Below are 23,182 nucleotides of genomic sequence, written 5' to 3' on the forward strand. Positions count from 1 at the left end.
CAAGTTGTTTGGCCTCAGAGGATGCCCCGCATCTCTGTTTTCAGTGGCGTGTCAGCAAAGGAAACAGATACAACTTACGACTTGTGGCGTTATGAGGTGGAATGTCTCGAGGCCGAGGACCACAAAGAGCATGTGGTGCTAGAGGCAGTCCGACGATCGCTTTGGGGGGAGGCTGCCAGAGTGGCAATGCGACTTGGAACCACTGCAAGCCTTTCAGAGCTCCTTTCCAAGTTTGAAAGTATCTATGGTGTAGTCCAGGCCAAGGAGACCCTGATGGCATCTTTTTACTCAGCTCACCAGGATAAAACTGAAACAGTATCTGCATGGGGATGTAGAATAGAGGACCTGTGGACACGGGCAATGAAGACCAGCAAGCTTACAGAGGAGGAATCACGCGAAGCTCTATGATCCAAGTTCTGGGATGGACTGCGGCAAGATCTGAAAGACAGGTCTGGGCACAAGTATGACACAATCAAAGATTTTGATGACCTCAGACGCGTCCTCAGGGAGCTCGAACTGGACTCAAACCCCAAGAAGGCAGAGGCTAAGGTAGTCCAGTCAGTGGACGAACAGAACTCCAAGCTCTGAGAGCTGAGTTAAGGCAGCTGAAAGCGCAGCTGAGTTCAACCAAACATACCCAACCAGACCCACGTCAGCAGCCAAATCAGAGTATAAGGAACCAAAGCATATATGGACAGTCACGATCAACTGGTCAAGGGACTCCGCCACAGCGTGAAGTGAAGTGCTATCGCTGTGGCCAACTGGGACACATCAAAAAGGGGTGTAGAGTGCAGATGCTACCATCACATCCTTTAAATGGACAGGGGTTTGCCAGCAGGGGCAGCCAGCAGACCCTTCCAACCGCCAACGCCCAACCGAGTCAACGATGATTGGGGATAGCAATGAAGTGAGTGTGGAAATTGAAGGAAAGACAACTGCAGCTCTACTGGATACTGGCTCAACAGTGTCCACGGTCAGTGAGCATTTCTACAAAACTCGCCTCTCTCATCTCCGCCTTCAGCCATTACAACACGTGCTCCATATAGAATGCGCAGATGGAGAGCTCCTTCCATACAGAGGCTACATTATTGCTCAGATTTCAGCAAGAGGTGCGGGAGTAGCGGAGGGTTGCACACAGGAATGTATTTTGCTTGTAGTACCTGACAGCCGATACAATAACACAGTACCTCTCCTGATAGGCACAAATGTCTTGGCACACTTTCTTCACCTGAGTCGTGAGCGTCATGGTTGTCGATTTCTACAGCTCGGGAAGCTGCACACACCATGGTACCTCTCATTCAGATGCATGGTCCTGCGTGACAAAGAACTCCAGAGGAACAACAATCGACTGGGGTTGGTACGCAGTGCTCAGAGGGAAGACATAGTAGTGAGGCCCAACAGCACGGTGATAGTGACTGGCATTGTCGACAAGCCGATGGACTATGAGCCGACATGTGCCATACTGCAGCTCATGAATGACAGTGACCTAGGAGAACTGGTAGACATCACGCCTACATTGGTGAACTACCAAGGAAAGAAAAATGGCTTCATTGATGTTCATGTGTCAAACACAACCACTCAGACTGTTGTCATCCCTCCACGCACTATTCTTGGTGAACTTCAGCCAGTAAAGCGGGCAGCAGTGAACTGTGCAGATGAGACGGACTCAGAGTCATTTATGGCTCATATTGAGATAGCCGATACTTTGTCTGAGGAACAAGCGCTCAAGCTAAGGAGACTGTTGGAGACACATCACCAGAACTTTGCCAAAGACACAACAGACATTGGGAGAACGTCACGTGTGGAACATGAGATAAAGCTCACCAATGACATCCCATTTAAGGAACGACACAGAAGAATCCCACCAGGCATGTACGACCAGGTAAAGGAACACCTCCAGCAGATGCTGGACAGTGGAATCATACGTCATTCACACTCCCCATGGTCAAACGTTGTCTGGGTGAAGAAGAAAGATGGGTCACTCCGACAATGCGTGGATTTCCGACAGCTCAATGCCAGGACAGTAAAAGACTCTTATGCCTTACCCCAAGTCGAGGAGCTCTTAGACGCACTTGCGGGTGCGAAGTACTTCACAGTCCTTGATTTGAAAAGCGGGTACCACCAGGTAGAGATCGTGGAGGAGCACAAAGAGCGGACTGCATTCAGTGTGGCTCCACTCGGTTTTTTTGAGTACAACAGGATGGCCATGGGACTGGCCAGTGCACCAGCAACCTACCAGAGGCTGATGGAGGAGTGTCTGGGAGACCTTCACCTGCATATCTGTCTCGTCTTTTTGGATGATATCATCATCTTCTCTGACACTTTTGAGGAACACTTGGAGCGTGTCGAGCAAGTCCTGCAGCGTCTTGCAGAGAATGGCCTTAAACTGAACGCCAAGAAATGTTCCTTTTGTAAGGATAAAGTGAAGTACATTGGACACATTGTTTCAGCTGAGGGTATTGAGACAGACCCAGAGAAGTGTGAGAAAGTCCGCAACTGGCCAACACCTAAAAGCCCTGAGGATGTTCGACGATTTCTGGGTTTTGCGGGCTATTATCGTCGCTTTGTCCCTGGTTTCTCCAAGATTTCCAAGCCACTGACCGACCTCATGCCAAGCCCTCTGAAAGGCAACAAGAGGAAGAAGAGGAAGGCTGACAGGAGGGCACCAGTAAGGTGGAAATGGGGGCAAGAGGAGGAGACTGCATTCCAGAAGCTAAAAGATGCGTTGACATCTCCACCAGTTCTGGGATTCCCAGACTACGAGCAGCCTTTTGAAGTTCACACTGATGCAAGTATAAGTGGACTAGGGGCGGTACTGTACCAGACTCAGGGAGGCCAGAAGAGGGTGCTGAGCTATCTCGAGTGTCTGTCACTCAGTGCACAAGTGGTGGATGACAACTTCAGTGCCGGGGGTCAGAGCCTTGGGAGACTGAGTGATCAGGACATCAGGGATGCACAGAAAAAAGACCCTGTGTTGGGCCTATGGATTGGGTCTCTGGAGAAAACCAAGGAACCACCCTCTCACATGCCAGCACAAGGACCTCATCGTACACTGCACCGCATAGCCAACAAGTTGAAGATGGTGAACGGAGTGCTGTACCGGGAGGTGGAAGTCAGCGAGCAGTTAAGGAAGCAACTTGTGCTACCAGCCCAGTACATTCCAACCGTCCTGCAAGAGCTCCATGATAAGGTTGGACACCCTGGAAGAGACCGCACATTGAGTCTTCTACGTGACAGGTTCTTCTGGCATGGAATGTCAAACGACGTAGAAGAGTGGATCAAGAAGTGCCCAAGGTGCATACGCCGCAAAACGCCAGTCAACGCCAGAGCGCCATTGGTTAACATTGTGACAACCCACCCACTAGAGTTGGTATATGTTGATTACCTGACTCTAGAGACTTCAAAGGGAGGCTTCCAGAATGTGCTGGTACTGACAGACCACTTCACACGCTATGCAGTTGTCGTTCCAACGAAGAACCAAACAGCAAAGACAACAGCACAAGCCATCTACGACAACTTCATGATTCATTATGGTATCCCACAGCGACTGCATTCAGACCAAGGGGCGAACTTCGAAAGTAGGACTATTCAAGAGCTCTGCCAAGTGACAGAATGTCAGAAGTCACGCACAACACCATACCACCCTATGGGCAATGGAATGTGTGAACGCTTCAATCGAACACTTCTTGACATGCTGGGGACATTGGAGCCACACCAGAAATCTGACTGGAAGAAGTACATCGCCACATTGGTTCACGCGTACAACTGCACCATACATGAATCTACAGGCTTCTCACCATATGCACTCATGTTTGGGCGTGACCCTAACCTACCAGTGGACCTCACTTTTGGTTTGGGACACCATGAGGAGTCAGGAGGATTTTCAAGCAAGTATGCTGATGCCCTGCGGACACGGCTACAGACGTCATTCAACTTGGCTTCAGAAGCAGCACAGAGAGCAAGAGAGAAGCAAAAGAGGAGTTATGACATGAAGTCAAGAGGTGCAGCTGTGGAAGTAGGTGACCGTGTTCTGGTCAGGGTGGTCGCATTTGACGGCAAGCATAAACTTGCTGACAAATGGGAGGAAGAGGTGTACAAAGTCCTCCAGAAACCGAACAGGGACATACCAGTCTTTGTTGTGCAGCGAGAAGATGGTGTAGGGAGAAAAAGGACTCTGCACCGCAACCTTTTGCTGCCACTTGGAGTTGAACTCTGAAAATCAGAGGATGGCCAGGAAAAAGATGCTCAACAGCTCAGACACAAGCAGAGAAAATCCCGACGCCTTAGACACAGACAGCAACATACATCTGAAACGGAAAGCAGTGACTCAAGTGTGAAGGCTGAAATTTGCAGAGCTTCGTAATGAGTTCATCCCCAAACATTTGAGTCCAAAATCAGTTTTTAGTTTTGGCAATTTGTTGAAAGCAGGGAGGAGAGTGTTTGAGAGTTGGAAAATTCATCAAAAAAGGAAAGATTACAAGATGATATGACCACTGTTTTTTTTCTGTTTTGATCACCAGTTTCACTGATTTATTTGTTGTTTGCATTTCAGTTATGGGTGTGTAATAGCTATGTTTTTACTTTATGTCCTCTACACTCCAACAGGGGTCAAAGGATTGAATATTCTTGATGTCGTAATTCTTCTTGAGTAAGTGCAGCCATTTGTGCAAGCATACATGTCCATCCATGAGAGACAAACAAAAAAGTCCTATAACGAAGCAGCAACAAAAAAACTAACAAATGTCGCTGCGTGTAAAATATTTTATTGAAGTTACAAACACTTGGATACAATTTGGTAATAGGAAACGAAGGAATTAAGCTAAAACATTACTTGGAAAAGTAAAAACAGATGCTGAATATGTCTCCACGAGTCATTTGACTTTGAAACAAAATATTGTATACACTGTTTCTACATAAAAACTGTACACAGAAAAAACTAGTTTTTAATCAGAAAAGCCTTGTTATACACGAGTATTTACTAGTTCTGATTTTGTTCTCAGATTAATTTTGTTTCTAACATATAACTTTTAACAAGAAAAACATAAAAGCGTCTCATGTTTCTTTTTTTTTTCTTTTTCAGTATAGAAAAATCTCAGATATGAAAGTAAAATGCTTTTTTTTTCTGCATAGTTATATATGGTATGAGCAAATAAGGAAAAGACTGAAGTCTTGTTATCATGACTAGAAATTTTCCACGAATTCAGTCATCGACAATAACAGTTCTGTAATAAAGGAATATGATAGTGTGCGTTTGCAACCAGTGCTGATAACTCTTAAAACCGAACAAATCACAGTTTGACTCCATTCTCTTTTTTCTTCTTTTAATGGCTGAATTATATAAACCTTAATAAAATTTATCATTTTCGGTCAGTTATCGCCCTTTGATGACCTTAGATGTTCTGTGTCATAAAATAAGCATCACTTGTAGATGTGAAGAAAAAAAGTAATTCATATGCATTAATCATAAGGCACAGCATCACGCACTATTATTGCACAAGTACAACTGGTTGAAATCAGAATCACATTCTCGTATAAAAGAAGACTGGAATATTTTTGTTCATTTAACAAGGTTTAAGAATATGTGTTCAAAAAAAGGGAAGGGGGGATGGGGGGGGGAACAAAATGTCAAATACCACTTTTGAACGCACAGCTTCCTATTCTGGTAAGTTCACTCTCTGCAGATGGAAGAAAATAAAGAAGCACACAGCAACTTAAACAGGCGATGACGTTCGTTCTGTAGTGAAGGTACATGCCACTGTCCGAAAACAACAAATTTGTGTTTCTGCCATGATTATCATATGACGCAAAGTGTGCTTGCATTCTGAATAGCTTCAAGAAATATATTTACCAATATCGTACATGACTGCCAGGAATCAATCATATAAAGTCATGATCACAGTTGATATAATTATTGGACCCAGTGTAAAATCACAAACATGATTCAAAATCCATACCTATTGCCAAGCTACTACGAGAAAATTAAAAGCGAATGCTACACAGTATTGCACATTCAACAAATTTGTAACAATTCTCAGCCAGAAAGAAAGGAGAAAAACACAAAAGGAAAGAGAGAAGTTTAATCTCACTGCAGTATGTATGTATATATATATATGCATGTCATGAATAAGTACGTAAACGAAGCTTTCTAAAGGTATTGTCCAAATTTGAGCAAAGTGTCCATAACGTATTGCTTTTGAATGGTTTCAATACTGTCTTTTCAGTTTGTTCGTACCATAGAGTATTTCAAATGACCAGTCACTTGTACATTTTCTCCATCAATTAAGTATGCATACAGCTCTCCAAAAATAGAAGAATATAGAATATTCATAAATTCACCATACACAACATTTCTATGCTGTTAAAAATTTCCTCCTGTCCTGTTTAAAAAAAAAAAAAAATTGTGTGTATATATATACACGTACTCAGTAAGGTGCATGTACACTGAAAAAAGACGTACACAAGAATGACACAGAACAGACGCATATCAATCCAAAAATATGACAAAAGCCAGCATGTTAGAATGAAGCGTACTGACATCTAGCATTAACAAAAAGAGAAAAAATTCATCATAAAAGATGTGTAAAGTTAAGTTAAATGCCAGCAATGCCTAGCCAGCTCTTTCAGTTCCAAGGTAAACAGCAAGAAATGCAAACCATGCCAAACTGTTTTATTCAAAGACTGCTGCGATTTTTGTACGTACAGTTTGGTCTACGTTGACATTTGAGCATTTTTGTCTTTACGTTTATACATTGAATGGCTGTGATTCTCGCATATTATTCATGTGTTTTACACCATAAACGAATTTCTCTAATTGAGATTCTGTATTCAGCATCAAACACATTGCACCCAGGTACTCACTTATTTGTAACTCAAAGTTGCTTCCCTTCAAATGAGGACTGAAATATCTGTACTGCAGAGGGCACTTTCAGTTCCCCTTTCTCAATCAGTTGTATTCTCACTCTGTGCTTTTATCTTGTTGGCTTTAGCCTGTATGCTGTTTCAAAACTTTCCGACTGTTTTTGAAATGACAGCGTGTTTTTGATAATGTTTGTGCGTTTTGTGTATGAAGCATAGTTTCAACAGTGCACTGAAACTGCAGCGACCAAGGCAACTGCTTCCCACAGAACTGAAAAGAGGTGGCAAATTTCACACACCCTACTTTTGGGTTCCGTCATTGTCACGGAGGCAAAGTGTAAGCATCAGTTGTTGCGTAGCAGTGTGGTTGACGAAAAAAAAAAAGTGAAGCAACACCTTAATATACATAAAAAATGCTTGTCAAAAGTCTCTTCAAAAAGCAGAGGAAATTGAGCAGGAAGCTTGAGCAGTACTGGACTGCTTGTTGTGGTAAAAAAAAATGAGAACAACCATTGCCCCAAAACACTGAGCAAAGCAAAGGAAAGAGGGTTGTTAAATGAGGCCATATGCAGACAGGACACAGGCACACCAGTTTAAAAGCAGAAACACGACCGCAAGTTATAATTTACCTGCACATGGCTTTGTTGACAAATTCATTTAAAAGCGGAATGTCAACTGCAAGATATGTGTGGCTTTGTAGGCAGAGACATATCAAGATCCAGAACCGACAGTAAATACCAGGATTTTCCCCAAATGCTTAATGAAAAGAACCAAAAATCAGCTTGAATCTCAGGCTGAAAAGCACAACGCCCTGTCTGCAAAGAGGCCGTAAGAATAAAGTTAAAAGCCCAGCAACAGTCTCTTCTCCTTCACCACACTAACAGCGAGAGGTACACAAAGAAGCGAGTGACACCAGGCAGTCAACTGCCTAAGCGGACGACGAGAGGGAGGGCGGGGTGGAGAGGGGGAGGAGCTAGGCAGCAAGGGCGGAGGTGAACTGCTTGCTCTTGACGCCCTCCTTCACCACGGAAATCGACCTCCAGGGGCGGCCCGACTTGGTCAGGTAGCTCTGTTAGTCACACACAGTCAATGCCCACCGTGCTACATGATCACTTCTGAATGTTGCATCAAGACTGGAATTAAGTTAGCACAGCGGTGTCACCAATTTCTCTGGAAAGTGCAAAATACAAGGTGAAATAACAGAAAAAACAAACAGGAACCAACCAAACCAACCTGTCTCTGTGTTAAAGAAAAGAAGAGAAACATTATTTTGATGAATAAGAAAAAAAAAAGGGGGATAAGGGTGGGCGGGGCTTGATAAGGATAGATGACAGGTAATGAAATAGTTATCTTTAATAACTGTATGATGACATGTTCAGAGTGCTGGATTCTCACCCAGGTTTCCGGACTTCAATCCCTGTTGCACCTCGTCAACATATGTGCAGACCTGCTTGTTGAACCCCCTTTGTGTCTTTTTGCATGCAGAAGATCAAATAAAGATCCTGTCATATCATTTCAGCGTTCAGTGGGTTATGGAAACAATACCCAACATGCACCCGCACCCCCAAAAAATGGAGTACGGCTGGCCTACAAGGTGTAGTAAATAAACAAAACGGTCATTTGCATAAAATGTTACATGTCTGTAAGAGTGCGCGAGTGCTTGACTGAAACTGCACTGAATGACACAGGGAATGAATGAGAAGTACCCAGTGGCAGCCATCAGTTGGCTCTGCCCAGGTAGGCAGCTTGTTCTGTAAATGACTATGTAAGGAGCTTAAAAGCTTGGCCTCTGACCAAAGATAGTCACTGAATAAGTATTCATATCATCATCTGGTTATCTCTAATACTGGATGTACCAATGTGGTAGGGAAAAAAAAAAGTTCTTTTATTTTCCTTATAACATCTTTTTAAACTGGGTGTGAAAGAAAGCGTGATTATAAAAATAATCATATTTTTATCACAGCCACTGTGGAGAACTTCATGAAATTTTGTAAATCTAATTTTTTCTTTTAAATAGTTTTATTCATGACTAAACAAAGAAAAGAATCACCCCAATCCCTTACACCCACACTATTAATCACTTGCCCATTTTGTAGCTATTCGTACAGAAAATCATTTCAATGACAATACAAAAAAAAAAAAAAAAAAAAGGAAGAAAAAAAGAATGATCTAAAAACATGTTTGCAAATTATGTTGAGGAGTATGACCTGCTTCAAGAAAAGCATGAATCATAAAGGATTAAGTATCAGTATCTCTAGGAGGCGTCACTGCGTTCAAACAACTCCATATATGCTCCACCACATCTGCTAAGCAGATGCCTGACCAGCAGCATAACTCAATGACCTTGAAGGATTAAGTGCAAACACATACCATACACTTTTGTCTTCAGACATGAATACCTGCAAAGCATCTACACATGTGGGGCTGAAGAAGTACACAGTGCAATTCTTTGGCATGCAAGGACCAGATATATTCACTACATGTCAATGTCCCCATAGCAGTCTAAAATATCTGTGTTCGGGATTAGTAACTGATGATACACCAGCTGCAACAGCGATAAAATTCTAAATCAGAAGCCACAAAGAGGAAAGTTAGTCATGAGAAGAAAAACCAAAGCACAACAGCCATGTGGAACAAATTCTCCCTGCAATGGAACAAAAAAAACAACAAACAAACACCCGACCACAGCAAAGCATTAGTTCACTAACCTGAAATTTCAATTTTTACAAACAAAACCAGAACAAAGACAGTAGTAATACATAAAAAAACACAACACAAAATTGTCACTAAGCTGAAAAGATGAAAGCAGAACAAACAAGTACGACATATACATGCAAAAGCATAAAATTTCGATACCTGACTGCATACAGATAAGGTCACAAAGCAACCTAGCCAAAAGATGACGGACACAGAAGCTGGAGGCCGATAACAAGCACAGCTGACTGACCGCACAAACCAATCACTGACAGCTGTTCCATCACTCTGGAGGGCCGCTCCCGACACGTTAGAAAGAGCAAGAACGCAACACCGCAAGGAAAGGACCGACAAATGGCCAACACAAAGGAAGACGCACCACAGGAAACTGTCACACTGACAGGAGAAAAACCACATACACTGTGTCACAAGTGTGGGATACGCCACAGATGTTTTGTCACAGACATGAGAAAACACCACAGAACGGTTTGTCACAGACCGCAGGGAAACAACACAGACATCACACAGACGTGAAAAACACCACAGTCATTTTGTCACAGACATGAGAAACACAGACCTCATCACAGACATGAAAAACACCACAGTAATCTTGTCACAGACGTGAGAAACACAGACATCATCACACAGACGTGAAAAACACCACAGTAATTTTGTCACAGAGACGTGAGAAACACCACAGTAATTTTGTCACAGACGTGAGAAACACAGACATCTTCCTCCAAACTCAAGCGGCCAGGGCAGAAGAGAACTGCTTGCACTTCTGTCCCTCTTTCAACACACTGATGGAACGCCAAGGCTGCCCGCTCTCGCACAAGTACGTCTGCATAGAGTGTGAAAGAAAGAAACGTCAGCGGAAACAAATGATCAGCATGCACTTCAACACCACCAACACTTAAAACTATCTCGTAATAAGGAAAAAAATTTTTTTTTTTTTTTCACAAGTTTTAAAGAAATAAATGTCTGAAGTAATGATCAGTATACTCTTTGACATGAACACTTATGTAATTTCATCAGAATCAAAAACATAAAAAAGGGAAAAAAATATTTTAAAAAAGAAGTTATCTTTTAAACATTTTTTACAAGGTTAATTCTTTTTTTTTTCTTTTTTTTTTATATTAAATAATCTGAACTGCTTTAATTCAAAGAAACAGTGAAGTCATAAGAATCTGATAAAGTTGAATATGTTAATCATCATGACTGGTAATCGCTGTTGGAAAAAGGAAAACTTATGTATGAGCGCCTTTCCCCTGCAATGCATAAATCCTCACACACATATACACCTCACAACACACATACACATACACACACACGCACACACACAAGCCCACACACACACACAGAAGCACACACACTTACACACACACACACACAAGCACACACACACAAAGCACACACACTTACACACACACACACACACACACTTACACACACAACACAACACAACACACACACACACACACAAAGACACACACACACACACTTACACACACAACACAACACACACACACACACAAGCCCACACACACACACAGAAGCACACACACTTACACACACACACAAGCACACACACACACACACACATACACAAGCACACACACAAAAAAACAAACACACACAACCAAACACACACACACACACACACACACACACAACCAAACACACACACACACACAACACACACACACACTAAAGAATAAAAACAAAGTCCTAAAATTCTACTCACATGACCAAGAGGCAGACCATTCTTCTTCTCTTGGGAGGAAGCTGAACCCCCCACCCACACAAACACCGTGTCCCCAGAGTCGTAGATGAACACGTCCTGAATCGTACAATACAGCAAACCATAGTTTCTTATCTTCTTCTTTTTTTTTTTTTTTTTTAGCAAAATAAGCAAGCATGTACTCTTTCACATCCATCCCCTCATGGCAAGACAAAAAAAAAAGTCAATTAAAAAAAAAAAGAAAAAAAAAAAAAGAAGAAGAAATACTGATGAACAGGGACATACTCAAATACATTCGCGAAATAGTGCACATACACGACAAAAAAAAAAAGCATAAAATATGTGTACACATTTACTCATAAACACAGCTACATGCACTTGGATTTAGATACATGTATACAGTTTTTTACACATGTTATGTAAACAGATTTTTCATTTGATATATGAGTACCACTCGGCTATTGCACCCAACAGTCAACTTTAAGGGCCTACTGATTGTACTTGCTTGAAAAAAAAAACAGCGGCTTAACTCTTTCCATACGAACGGCGAAAGAGACGACGTTAACAGCGTTTCACCCCAATTACCATCATCAAATTATTGCAAGCGGAAGGCTCTTATACTGAAAACGTGAATGTTGACAAAGAATACCACAATTCTGACGACGGAAGCTAAAGGTTGGGTCATTCAGACACCCACTGGACATCCGAGGGGTCTGTGTAGAGGAGAAGAGAGGACTGGCCGTACTGAGTGAGTTAACTGATGCCATAATCAGAGCATGGTCCTTTGGAAGTTGAGAAGCAGATAATGCGGAATCACCGCTGTTGTTGCTTTCAAATACTCACATCTGACTTGAAATCATCAATAGTCACGTCCCCTTCTTTCACCTCTTCATAGTCTCTTGTGTCTGTATTGACCCTGGAAACAAGCAGGAAATTTTTTTTTTTAATCAAAAGATACATGTTGTGAAAATAACATTATTTTTCATGTCCGCACACATCTGCACACATACAAATAAGCAGTCTCATATAAATCATTATGCAGCGATTGACTGTTCATTTTAATATTTCTACAAGATGAATATGAACCAAATGGGGAAATATCTGTTTGTTCACTTAATATCTCTTCAACATTTTCCAAATTCACCATCATTATCGTCAATAGATTACACTTTTAACAGCAGAAAATTTGTGGGATCAGAGACATTTAAATTCTTTTTTCTAAAAGCAGCTGGCTTACATAGTCAAAGGGACTGTGATATCTATATATTTATGTGTGTTATGTGTTTATCAATGTAAAAAGACATTTATTTTACGAATAATCCACCCGTGATAGGACCTGTGTGTTGTTCAAGTTAGCACCTACTGCGGTCAAAGCTGCTTGGCTACTGTTCAGGACACATAATAACTACAACCACCACAAAGTGACAACAGAATGATGTTTACCTGAACAACAACTTGTTGCAGTCACCGTCTTCATCGTCAGAGGCATTGCCATCGTCATCAACCTCCTCATCCAACAGTTTGAAGAAGTCATGCTGTCATGAAGACAATATTTTTAGTTGTGTGTGTGTGTGTGTGTGTGTGTGTGTGTGTGTGTACAAGTGACATCTGGCTTTATTTATGTACATCTTACTTTAATTCATCTTTGTATACACATCCGATATCTAAACCAACAAAAAATTGCCTCTGTACGTTATATCTAAAAGAATATGTAATAACATGGTAAGGAATCACTAAGAAAGTGTGTGTGCGCGTGTGTGTGTGCGCGCGTGTGCGCGCGCGCGTGCGTGCGTGCGTGCATGCGTGCGTGCGTGCGTGCGTGATGTAATTGGGATCAGAATCAGAATGACTTGAAAAATGTATTTCTAGTTTTATATCACTTATGATTACTACTACTACTACTACTACTACAACTGCCAAGAAGAAGAGGAAGAAGAAGAATTTTTTTAGTGCTATATCTTGTACAGAGAACAAGTCAAAGCACCTACACACCAGTCATTCACTCACACACACATGATTCTGAGGAATGAAAGATACAACTTACAAATACCTGTAAGCAGAGAGCTAGAGAAACTGCAGACAAGGAGGAGGCGTGGGGGGGAGCTGGGGTGCTGTTTAGGACAGAGGTGGGTACTAAGAGGGGTGCTGTTTAGGACAGAGGTGGGTACTAAGAGGGGTGCCAAAAGGGGTGCTGTTTAGGACACAGGTGGGTACTAAGAGGGTGCTGTTTAGGACAGAGGTGGGTAGTAAGAGGGGTGCTAAAAGGGGGTGCTGTTTAGGACAGAAGTGGGTAGTAAGAGGGGTGCTAAAAGGGGGTGCTGTTTAGGACAGAGGTGGGTAGTATGAGGGGTGCTAAAAGGGGGTGCTGTTTAGGACTGAAGTGGGTAGTATGAGGGGTGCTAAAAGGGGGTGCTGTTTAGGACAGAAGTGGGTAGTAAGAGGGGTGCTAAAAGGGGGTGCTGTTTAGGACAGAGGTGGGTAGTAAGAGGGGTGCTAAAAGGGGGTGCTGTTTAGGACAGAGGTGGGTAGTATGAGGGGTGCTAAAAGGGGGTGCTGTTTAGGACAGAAGTGGGTACTAAGAAGGGTGCCAAAAGGGGGTGCTGTTTAGGACAGAGGTAGGTACTAAGAGGGGTGCTGTTTAGGAATAAGGTTGGTACTAAGAGGGGTGCTGTTTAGGAAAGAGGTAGGTACTAAGTGGGGTGCTGTTTAAGAAAGTGATAGGTACTAAGAGGAGTGCTGTTTAGGACAGAGGTGGGTACTAAGAGGGGTGCTGTTTAGGAACAAGGTGGGTACTAAGAGGGGTGCTGTTTCGGAACAAGGTGGGTACTAAGAGGAGTGCTGTTTAGGACAGGTGGGTACTAAGAGGGGTTCTAAAAGGAGGTGCTGTTTAGGAAAGAGGCAGGTACTAAGAGGGGTGCTGTTTAGGAACAAGGTGGGTACTAAGAGGGGTGCTGTTTAGGAACAAGGTGGGTACTAAGAGGAGTGCTGTTTAGGAACAAGGTGGGTACTAAGAGGAGTGCTGTTTAGGACAGGTGGGTACTAAGAGGGGTGCTAAAAGGAGGTTCTGTTTAGGACTGGGGCAGGTACTAAGAGGGGTGCTGTTTAGGAACAAGGTGGGTACTAAGAGGGGTGCTGTTTAGGAACAAGGTGGGTACTAAGAGGAGTGCTGTTTAGGACAGGTGGGTACTAAGAGGGGTGCTAAAAGGAGGTGCTGTTTAGGAAAGAGGTAGGTACTAAGAGGGATGCTGTTTAGGACAGAGGTGGGTACTAAGTGGGGTGCTGTTTAAGAAAGAGGTAGGTTCAAGAGGGGTGCTATTTAGGACTGAGGTGGGTACTAAGAGGGGTGCTGTTTAGGAAAGAGGTAGGTACTAAGTGGGGTGCTGTTTAAGAAAGAGGTAGGTTCAAGAGGGGTGCTATTTAGGACTGAGGTGGGTACTAAGAGGGGTGCTGTTTAGGACAGAGGTGGGTACTAAGTGGGGTGCTGTTTAAGAAAGAGGTAGGTTCAAGAGGGGTGCTATTTAGGACTGAGGTGGGTACTAAGAGGGGTGCTGTTTAGGAAAGAGGTAGGTACTAAGAGGGATGCTGTTTAGGAAAGAGGTAGGTACTAAGAGGGGTGCTGTTTAGGAAAGAGGTGGGTACTAAGAGGGGTGCTGTTTAGGAAAGAGGTAGGTGCTAAGAGGGGTGCTGTTTAGGAAAGAGGTAGGTGCTAAGAGGGGTGCTGTTTAGGAAAGAGGTGGGTACTAAGAGGAGTGCTGTTTAGGACAGAAGTGGGTACTAAGTGGGGTGCTAAAAGGGGGTGCTGTTTAGGAAAGAGGTAGGTACTAAGAGGGGTGCTGTTTAGGACAGGTGGGTACTAAGAGGGGTGCTGCTTAGGACAGAGGTGGGTACTAAGTGGGGTTCTGTTTAGGACAGAGGTGGTTACTAAGAGGGGTGTTGTTTAAGAAAGAGGTTGGCACTAAGAGGGGTGTTGTTTAGGAACGAGGTGGGTACTAAGTGGGGTGTTGTTTAGGAACGAGGTGGGTACTAAGTGGGGTGCTCTTTTGGAAAATGGTAGGTACTAAGTGGGGGTGCTGTTTAGGGATGAGGTGGGTACTAAGTGGGGTGCTCTTTTGGAAAATGGTAGGTACTAAGTGGGGGTGCTGTTTAGGACTGAAGTGGGTAGTAAGAGGGGTGCTAAAAGGGGGTGCTGTTTAGGGCAGAGGTAGGTACTAAGAGGAGTGTTGTTTAGGAACGAGGTAGGTACTAAGAGGGGTGCTGTTTAGGAAAGAGGTAGGTACTAAGTGGGGTGCTGTTTAAGAAAGTGATAGGTACTAAGAGGAGTGCTGTTTAGGAAAGAGGCAGGTACTAAGAGGGGTGCTGTTTAGGAACAAGGTGGGTACTAAGAGGGGTGCTGTTTAGGAACAAGGTGGGTACTAAGAGGAGTGCTGTTTAGGACAGGTGGGTACTAAGAGGGGTTCTAAAAGGAGGTGCTGTTTAGGAAAGAGGCAGGTACTAAGAGGGGTGCTGTTTAGGAACAAGGTGGGTACTAAGAGGGGTGCTGTTTAGGAACAAGGTGGGTACTAAGAGGGGTGCTGTTTAGGAACAAGGTGGGTACTAAGAGGAGTGCTGTTTAGGACAGGTGGGTACTAAGAGGGGTGCTAAAAGGAGGTTCTGTTTAGGACTGGGGCAGGTACTAAGAGGGGTGCTGTTTAGGAACAAGGTGGGTACTAAGAGGGGTGCTGTTTAGGAACAAGGTGGGTACTAAGAGGAGTGCTGTTTAGGACAGGTGGGTACTAAGAGGGGTGCTAAAAGGAGGTGCTGTTTAGGAAAGAGGTAGGTACTAAGAGGGATGCTGTTTAGGACAGAGGTGGGTACTAAGTGGGGTGCTGTTTAAGAAAGAGGTAGGTTCAAGAGGGGTAGGTACGTTCTGTTTAAGAAAGGTAGTCAAGGGCTTTTAGGACGAGGTGGTACTAAGGGGTGTGTTTGGAAGGTGGTACTAAGGGGGTGTGTTAGAAAGAGGTAGGTCAAGGGGGTGTTTTAGAAGGTGGTACTAAGAGGTGCTGTTTGAAAGAGAGGTACTAAGAGGGTGCTGTTTAGGAAAAGGTGGTCTAAAGGGGTGCTGTTTAGGAAAAGGTGGTACTAAGAGGTGCTGTTTAGGAAGGTAGGCTAAAGGGGTGCTGTTTAGAAAGAGGGGTCAAAGGGGTGCTGTTTAGGAAAAGGTGGGTAAAGAGGGTGCTGTTAGGAAAAGTGGGTACTAAGGGGGTGCTAAAAGGGTGCTGTTTAGGAAGGTGGTACTAAGAGGGTGCTTAGGCAGGTGGGGTCTAAGAGGGGTGCTGTTAGGAACAGGTGTACTAAACGTTGGAACAAGGGTTACTAAAGGTGGTTTAGAAGATGGCAATCTAAAGGGGTGCTGTTAGGAAATGGTCTAGGGGTGTGTTTAGGACAGTGTCAGGGGCTTTAGAAAAGTAGGTCAAGGTGTTAGATGATGTACAAATTGCTGTTTAAAGATGGTATAGGGGTTAAGAAGGTGTTCGGTGTTGGCGGGTGGTCTAGGGGGTGTGGAGGACAAGTGTTAAAAGTATTCAGTTTAATGTTACTATCTAAGAGGAGGAAGAGTTTTGTTAGTCTTAGGAAATGCTAAGTCTGTTAGAAGAGTATTCTAAGGGTGTAGAAAGAGGTGAGGGTGGGAAGGTTAGGGTGCTGTTGGACAGTGGTACTAAGGTGCTGTTAGAAGGTGACAAGGTGCTGTTTAGGACAGGGATAAAGGGGTGTAAAAGGTGGTTAGAGGTGTTAGAAGGTCTAAGGTGTGTTAGAAGTGGAAAGGGGTGTTGTTGAAAGCAAGTGTTAGAAGGTATAGGGTAAAGGGTCAGGGGGTTGGGTGAGGGGGCGTTTGGAGGTGGTAAGGGGCGTTAAAAAGTCAATCTTTAGAAGTTACTAAGGGGGTAAAGTTAAGTGCTGTTTAAGGTATCAGGGTGCTTTTAGAAGTGGTATAAGATGGTTAGAAAGAGAGTAAGAGGGTGCGTGGAAAAGGTGGTACTGGTGTGTTAGGAAGTGGGACTAGGGCTGTTTAGGAAGGGTTGCAAAGGTGCTGTTAGAAAAGGTAAGGGCTGTTTAGAAGGTGGGTAAAGGGTCGTTTAGAAGTGGTAGGGTGAAGGGGGTGTTTAGGAGTGGTATAAGAGGGTGCTTTAGACGGGTAAAGTGTGTGGGGCTAAGTGTTAGACAGGTGTACTAATAGGTGCTAAGAGGGGTGGTTAGAAGGGTACTAAGGTTTTAGACGGGGTGGGGTGTTTTGAAAGGTAGGTGTAGAGAGAGGGTGCTATAGGGGTGTTTAGGAAAGAGGTGGTACTAAGAGGGTGTGTTTAGGAAAGAGGGTGGGGTTTAAGAGGGTGGTTAAGAGGGGTGATTAGGACTAAGAGGGGTGTTGTTTAGGAACAAGGTGGGTACTAAGTGGGGTGTTGTTTAGGAACGAGGTGGGTACTAAGTGGGGTGCTCTTTTGGAAAATGGTAGGTACTAAGTGGGGGTGCTGTTTAGGGATGAGGTGGGTACTAAGTGGGGTGCTCTTTTGGAAAATGGTAGGTACTAAGTGGGGGTGCTGTTTAGGACTGAAGTGGGTAGTAAGAGGGGTGCTAAAAGGGGGTGCTGTTTAGGGCAGAGGTAGGTACTAAGAGGAGTGTTGTTTAGGAACGAGGTAGGTACTAAGAGGGGTGCTGTTTAGGACAGAGGTGGGTACCAAGTGGGGTGTTGTTTAGCAACGAGGTGGGTACTAAGTGGGGTTCTGTTTAAGAAAGAGGTAGGTACTAGGAGGGGTGTTTAGCAACGAGGTGGGTACTTAGTGGGGTGCTGTCTAAGAAAGAGGTAGGTATTAGGAGGGGTGTTGTTTAGCAACGAGGTGGGTACTAACTGTTAGCAACGAGGTGGGTACTAAGTGGGGTGCTCTTTTGGAAAATGGTAGGTACTAAGTGGGGGTGCTGTTTAGGGATGAGGTGGGTACTAAGAGGGGTGCTAAAAGGGGGTGCTGTTTAGGGCAGAGGTAGGTACTAAGAGGGGTGTTGTTTAGGAACAAGGTAGGTACTAAGGCCAGACTCAGAAGAGTGGAGTGCAGGGATTTGATGAAGCCAAAGAGGTTGTTCCAAGTGTACCGTTCAGAAAAAGTAGCAGCAAATACGGATGCACAACATTAAAAAGAACCCATAAATATGGTTTAAGTCCAATCTAGTTTGCATTTATTCTCTCTCTCTCTCCTCTCACTCCACCCCCCCCCCTCTCTCTCTCTCTCTAATGCACACACACACACACATACACACACACTACCCAAAAATTGATGAACAGTTTGGTTTTAGCATATGCATTTTTGTAAACGAAAATTCTCATACTCATGCATTCTTACATGTTGATTCTGAAACACATGGCTGATTGGTTACACCATTATATGCATGCCTTGAAACATTATTAATTAACAATTAATCATATGAACTTATATTTTTCTTACTTTTTACATTTTGTATAAAATACAATGCAAACATGAACAATCTTAACTGCATTCTGTTTTCTGTTCAAATCAGTGAACGGAGACACAAACAACGCAAAAACGAAAAAAAAAATTGTTGTTGCATTCCATTTTCTGTTCAGATTAGTGATGAAACTAATGTCAGTGGATTGATGGCCTAGAGGTAATGCGTCCGCCTAGGAAGCGAGAGAATCTGAGCGCGGCGCTGGTTCGAAATCACGGCTCGGCCGCCCGATATTTTCTCCCCATCCACTAGACCTTGAGTGGTGGTCTGGATGCTAGTCATTCGGATGAGACGATAAACCGAGGTCCCATGTGCAGCATGCACTTAGCGCACGTAAAAGAACCCATGGCAACAAAAGGGTTGTTCCTGGCAAAATTCTGTAGAAAAATCCACTTCGACAGGAAAAACAACTCAAACTGCATGCAGGAAAAAATACAAAAAAATGGGTGGCGCTGTAGTGTAACGACGCGCTCTCCCTGGGGAGAGCAGCCCGAGTTTCACACAGAGAAATCTGTTGTGATAAAAAGAAATACAAATACAAATGTCATGTGACTACTCACGGAGGGCCTGGTGTCAGCTTCATCCAGCACGATCGATTCTGCTTCTCCTCTCTTCTCTTTGATTTTGCCAATGTACTCCATGGCCTGAACACATCAACATGATGACATTCAATACTGATATCTATCTATCTACACACACACTCACAAACACACACACACACACACACACACACACACACACACACACAAGAATATCATACTCTCTTGATTTCCTGGGCTCTGCTCCTTGTAGAAAGAACTGAGGTAATTACTGAAAATGTTAAAAAAACAAAACAAAAAAAAACAGTAGTACTGTCGTTCTCTCTCTCTCTCTCTCTCTCACACACACACACACACACACACACACACACACACAAACTTCTGTACCAATATATAATAGAGAATACTGACAGAGACCCAGGCTTTGACACACAGCCGACAGACCTGGAGTAATCTGGTGAACAGTTCTTCCGTGCGGCGCCCCTATGACTCTTCACAAACTTGTGGGAGAAGAAGAAGATACTAATATTTATACAGAGTGTGAATTATCATCTTCTTCTTCTTCTTCATTCGTGGGCTGCAACTCCCGCATTCACTTGTACGTACACCAGTGGGCTTTTACGTGTATGACCAGCAGCCATACTCCGTTTTCAGGGGTGTGCATGCTGGGTATGTTCTTGTTTCCACAACCCACTGTATGCTGACATGAATTACAGTATCCAGAACGTGCACAGGGGGTTCAGGCACAAGCAGGCCTGCACATATGGTTGACCTGGGAGATCAGAAAAAATCTCCACCCTTTACTCGCTGGGCGCTGTTACCGAGATTTGAACATGGGACCCTCAGATTGATAGTCCAGCGCTTTAAACACTCAGCTATTGCGTCCGTCAGTGTGAATTCTAAATCCAAGCCCAGAAAACTTTGTTTTCCATAAAGAACTGATGTGCAGCTCTGATCAGTTCTTAAGGTTAAAAGTTAAATCAAGATTGGTTCTTGATGCTTCATCCCCTTCTTTCATGGAAAATAATTCGAAAAAATTTTAATCCTTTTGCCCCTTTTGAGGTGTGAAGGATACAATGACAATACATACTCACTGAATCACAACTTCAGTCCAATGATGTCTCCGAAACATGCAAAAATGCACACCCATGAACACACACACACACACGCACATGCTAATGATAATGATTTGCAACAAAGCAAATCAAACATACTGACAAGTATGTTTTAGATGCAACCAAAGTTACACACCCTTTCCAAGTTTTATGAATTTACTTAGATTGTGTTTTCTTCCCAGCACTGAATAAATTGCATAAACCGAACATTGACATATGTGATTTATAATCATTTGGTATCAATTTATTTCGAATTACAGTAATTTGGGGAAATTCTAAAACAAAATGAAATTCATCCCCAACAGTACCCATATTACATTCCTTGCAAATTCTGTTTTCTCTGTTTTCGCCTTCAGGGGCTTGCATAGGTTATTCATTCCACTAACATCACATCCAGCATCATCCGATGAGCTCTTCAGGTGTGTGGTGTGCTGTCCAGATTTAAATCTTTGGATTTACTTTCAAGAGTACCTCTCTCTTTTCTAATCTCCTCTTCTTCTACTTCTTCTTCTTCTGTGTTGCCCTCTACTTCCTCTTATCTTTTTCTTTCCTTTTTCTTTATTTGTATCTTAATTGTGTTATATATATATATATATATATATCTTACTGAATATTTCCCTTTTATATCATAGAAATGTTTCACTTTATCTTAAAATGTAATTTTTGTTTTCTTACCTAAATGTTTTCTTTCAACATGATAGTTCATATGTACGCTGTGATCAAGGAAGGGTGTGCCTGATGCTCATTCGTTTTTCGGTTTTATCTGTTGATGAGCATTTGTCTTTTTAAATGTTATTATTATCTTACTGAATATTCTCCTTTTTATAATGATTGAAATGTACACACACGTGCGCGCGCACACACGTTCAACACGCAGGCACCACACGGGTGCGCACGCACAAAACGATGCATGCACACGCACGGACACACACGCAAAACATACACAGTTGTTTATTTTAAGTGAGCCTAAAGAAAATTTTCTGTTTTTGGTTAAAGCAGATAATTAAGTATTTTGAACTGAAATGAACTGAATATATATATATATATATATATATATATATAGATATAGATATATAGATATATATATATATGTATATATATCAGTGATATGCGTATCTATATGTGTGGGACTTTTTTCTGTTTTGTTTAATAACTATTGTTTAATGATAAAAAAAAATATTTAAAAATAATATTAAATCCGATCAGTAACAAGTGATTGTATGTATGTGACTTTTTTTTTTTTCTTTTTTCTTTTCTTCTGTACATTTTCTTATTATTACTTATCATTCAATAACATTAAAAAAAAACAATTAAAAAAACAAACAAACATACTGACAGATCCCTACCTTGGATTTCTCCATTGGGCTACAGGAGGAGCCGTTGAACTGGTACAAAGTGGGCCCAGCGTCCAAGATGAACACATCACCAGACGTCACTAAGCTGCGAGCCCGAGGAATCTGAATGTTGAATCCATGTTGAATGAATAAAATAAACCATGTAAAAATATTCATGTAAACAGATAAGTAAATAAATAAGGTATATAAGGCCTGGGTTTTTTTTTGGTTTTTTTTTACTGATGTGTATGTGTGTGTGTGTGTGTGTGTGTGTGTGTGTGTGTGTGTGTGTGTGTGTTTGTGTGTGTAGGAGGAGGGGGGTGCATGTGTGTATATGTATTTGACTGGAGATGTGAGCACCTAGTCATTCAGATGAGATGGTAAGCGAAGGTCCTGCGTACAGCAGGTAGTTACTTGGCACAATGAAGAAGAACCCACGGCAACAGAAGTGTTGCCCCCCTGGCAAAATTCTGCAGAATTCTACAGGCACAATATAAGTAGGCATATCATATCATATCATATCTTGTTTTAAGACAGATAGGCACTATATATCCATCCATATCATATCGCATCATGTTTTAAGACAGATAGGCACTATGTAACCATCCATATCATATCACATCATGTTTTCAGACAGATAGGCACTATGTAACCATCCATATATCACATCATGTTTTCAGACAGATATGCACAATATAACTTCCCATATCATATCATATCGCATCATGTTTTCAGACAGATATGCACTATATAAGTATCCATGTCATATCATATCATATATTGTGTCTTGTTTTAAAGCAGGTAGTCTCTACCTAAGTATCTACGTCATATCGTATCATGTTTTCAGACAGACAAGCACTATATAAGTATCCATATCATATTGTATCGTGTTCTCAAACAGATAGGCACTATATAAGTATCCATATCATATCGTATCGAGTTCTCAAACAGATAGGCACTATATAAGTATCCATATCATATCGCATGGTGTTTTCAGACAGATAGGCACTATATAAGTATCTATATCATATCGTATCGTGTTCTCAAACAGATAGGCACTATATAAGTATCCATATCATATCGTATTTTCAGACAGATAGGAACTATATAAGTATCCATATCATATCGTATCGTGTTCTCAAACAGATAGGCACTATATCAGTATCCATATCATATCGTATCATGTTCTCGGAGAGATAGGCACTACATAAGTATCCATATCATATCGCATCGTGTTCTCGGAGAGATAGGCACTATATCAGTATCCATATCATATCGTATCGTGTTCTCGGAGAGATAGGAACTATATAAGTATCCATATCATATCGTATCGTGTTCTCAGAGAGATAGGCACTACATAAGTATCCATATCATATCGTGTTCTCAGAGAGATAGGAACTATATAAGTATCCA

At 42.5% G+C, this 23,182-nt stretch overlaps 1 protein-coding gene across 6 annotated transcripts in view; it reads right to left on the reverse strand.

Annotated features, from left to right (window-relative positions):
• Positions 1-4,746: 4,746 nt before the first annotated feature.
• LOC143299379 (gelsolin-like protein 2) overlaps positions 4,747-23,182 on the reverse strand; it is a 41,039-nt gene continuing 22,603 nt past the window's right edge. For 5 of the 6 annotated variants that reach the window (XM_076612544.1, XM_076612549.1, XM_076612546.1 and 2 more), the window contains exons 9-14: positions 21,782-21,892; positions 19,342-19,425; positions 12,734-12,825; positions 12,134-12,206; positions 11,294-11,389; positions 4,747-7,924 (exon numbers count right to left, since the gene is read on the reverse strand). In XM_076612544.1, the coding sequence (XP_076468659.1) occupies positions 7,829-7,924; positions 11,294-11,389; positions 12,134-12,206; positions 12,734-12,825; positions 19,342-19,425; positions 21,782-21,892 (552 nt within the window). In that variant the 3' untranslated portion in view covers positions 4,747-7,828. Of the gene's footprint in view, positions 7,925-10,175; positions 10,391-11,293; positions 11,390-12,133; positions 12,207-12,733; positions 12,826-19,341; positions 19,426-21,781; positions 21,893-23,182 lie in introns of those variants that run through there. The other variant, XM_076612550.1, reaches the window with a different exon arrangement.

The sequence above is a fragment of the Babylonia areolata genome, chromosome 25, assembly GCF_041734735.1.
Source record: "Babylonia areolata isolate BAREFJ2019XMU chromosome 25, ASM4173473v1, whole genome shotgun sequence".
NCBI classification, from domain to species: domain Eukaryota; kingdom Metazoa; phylum Mollusca; class Gastropoda; order Neogastropoda; family Buccinidae; genus Babylonia; species Babylonia areolata.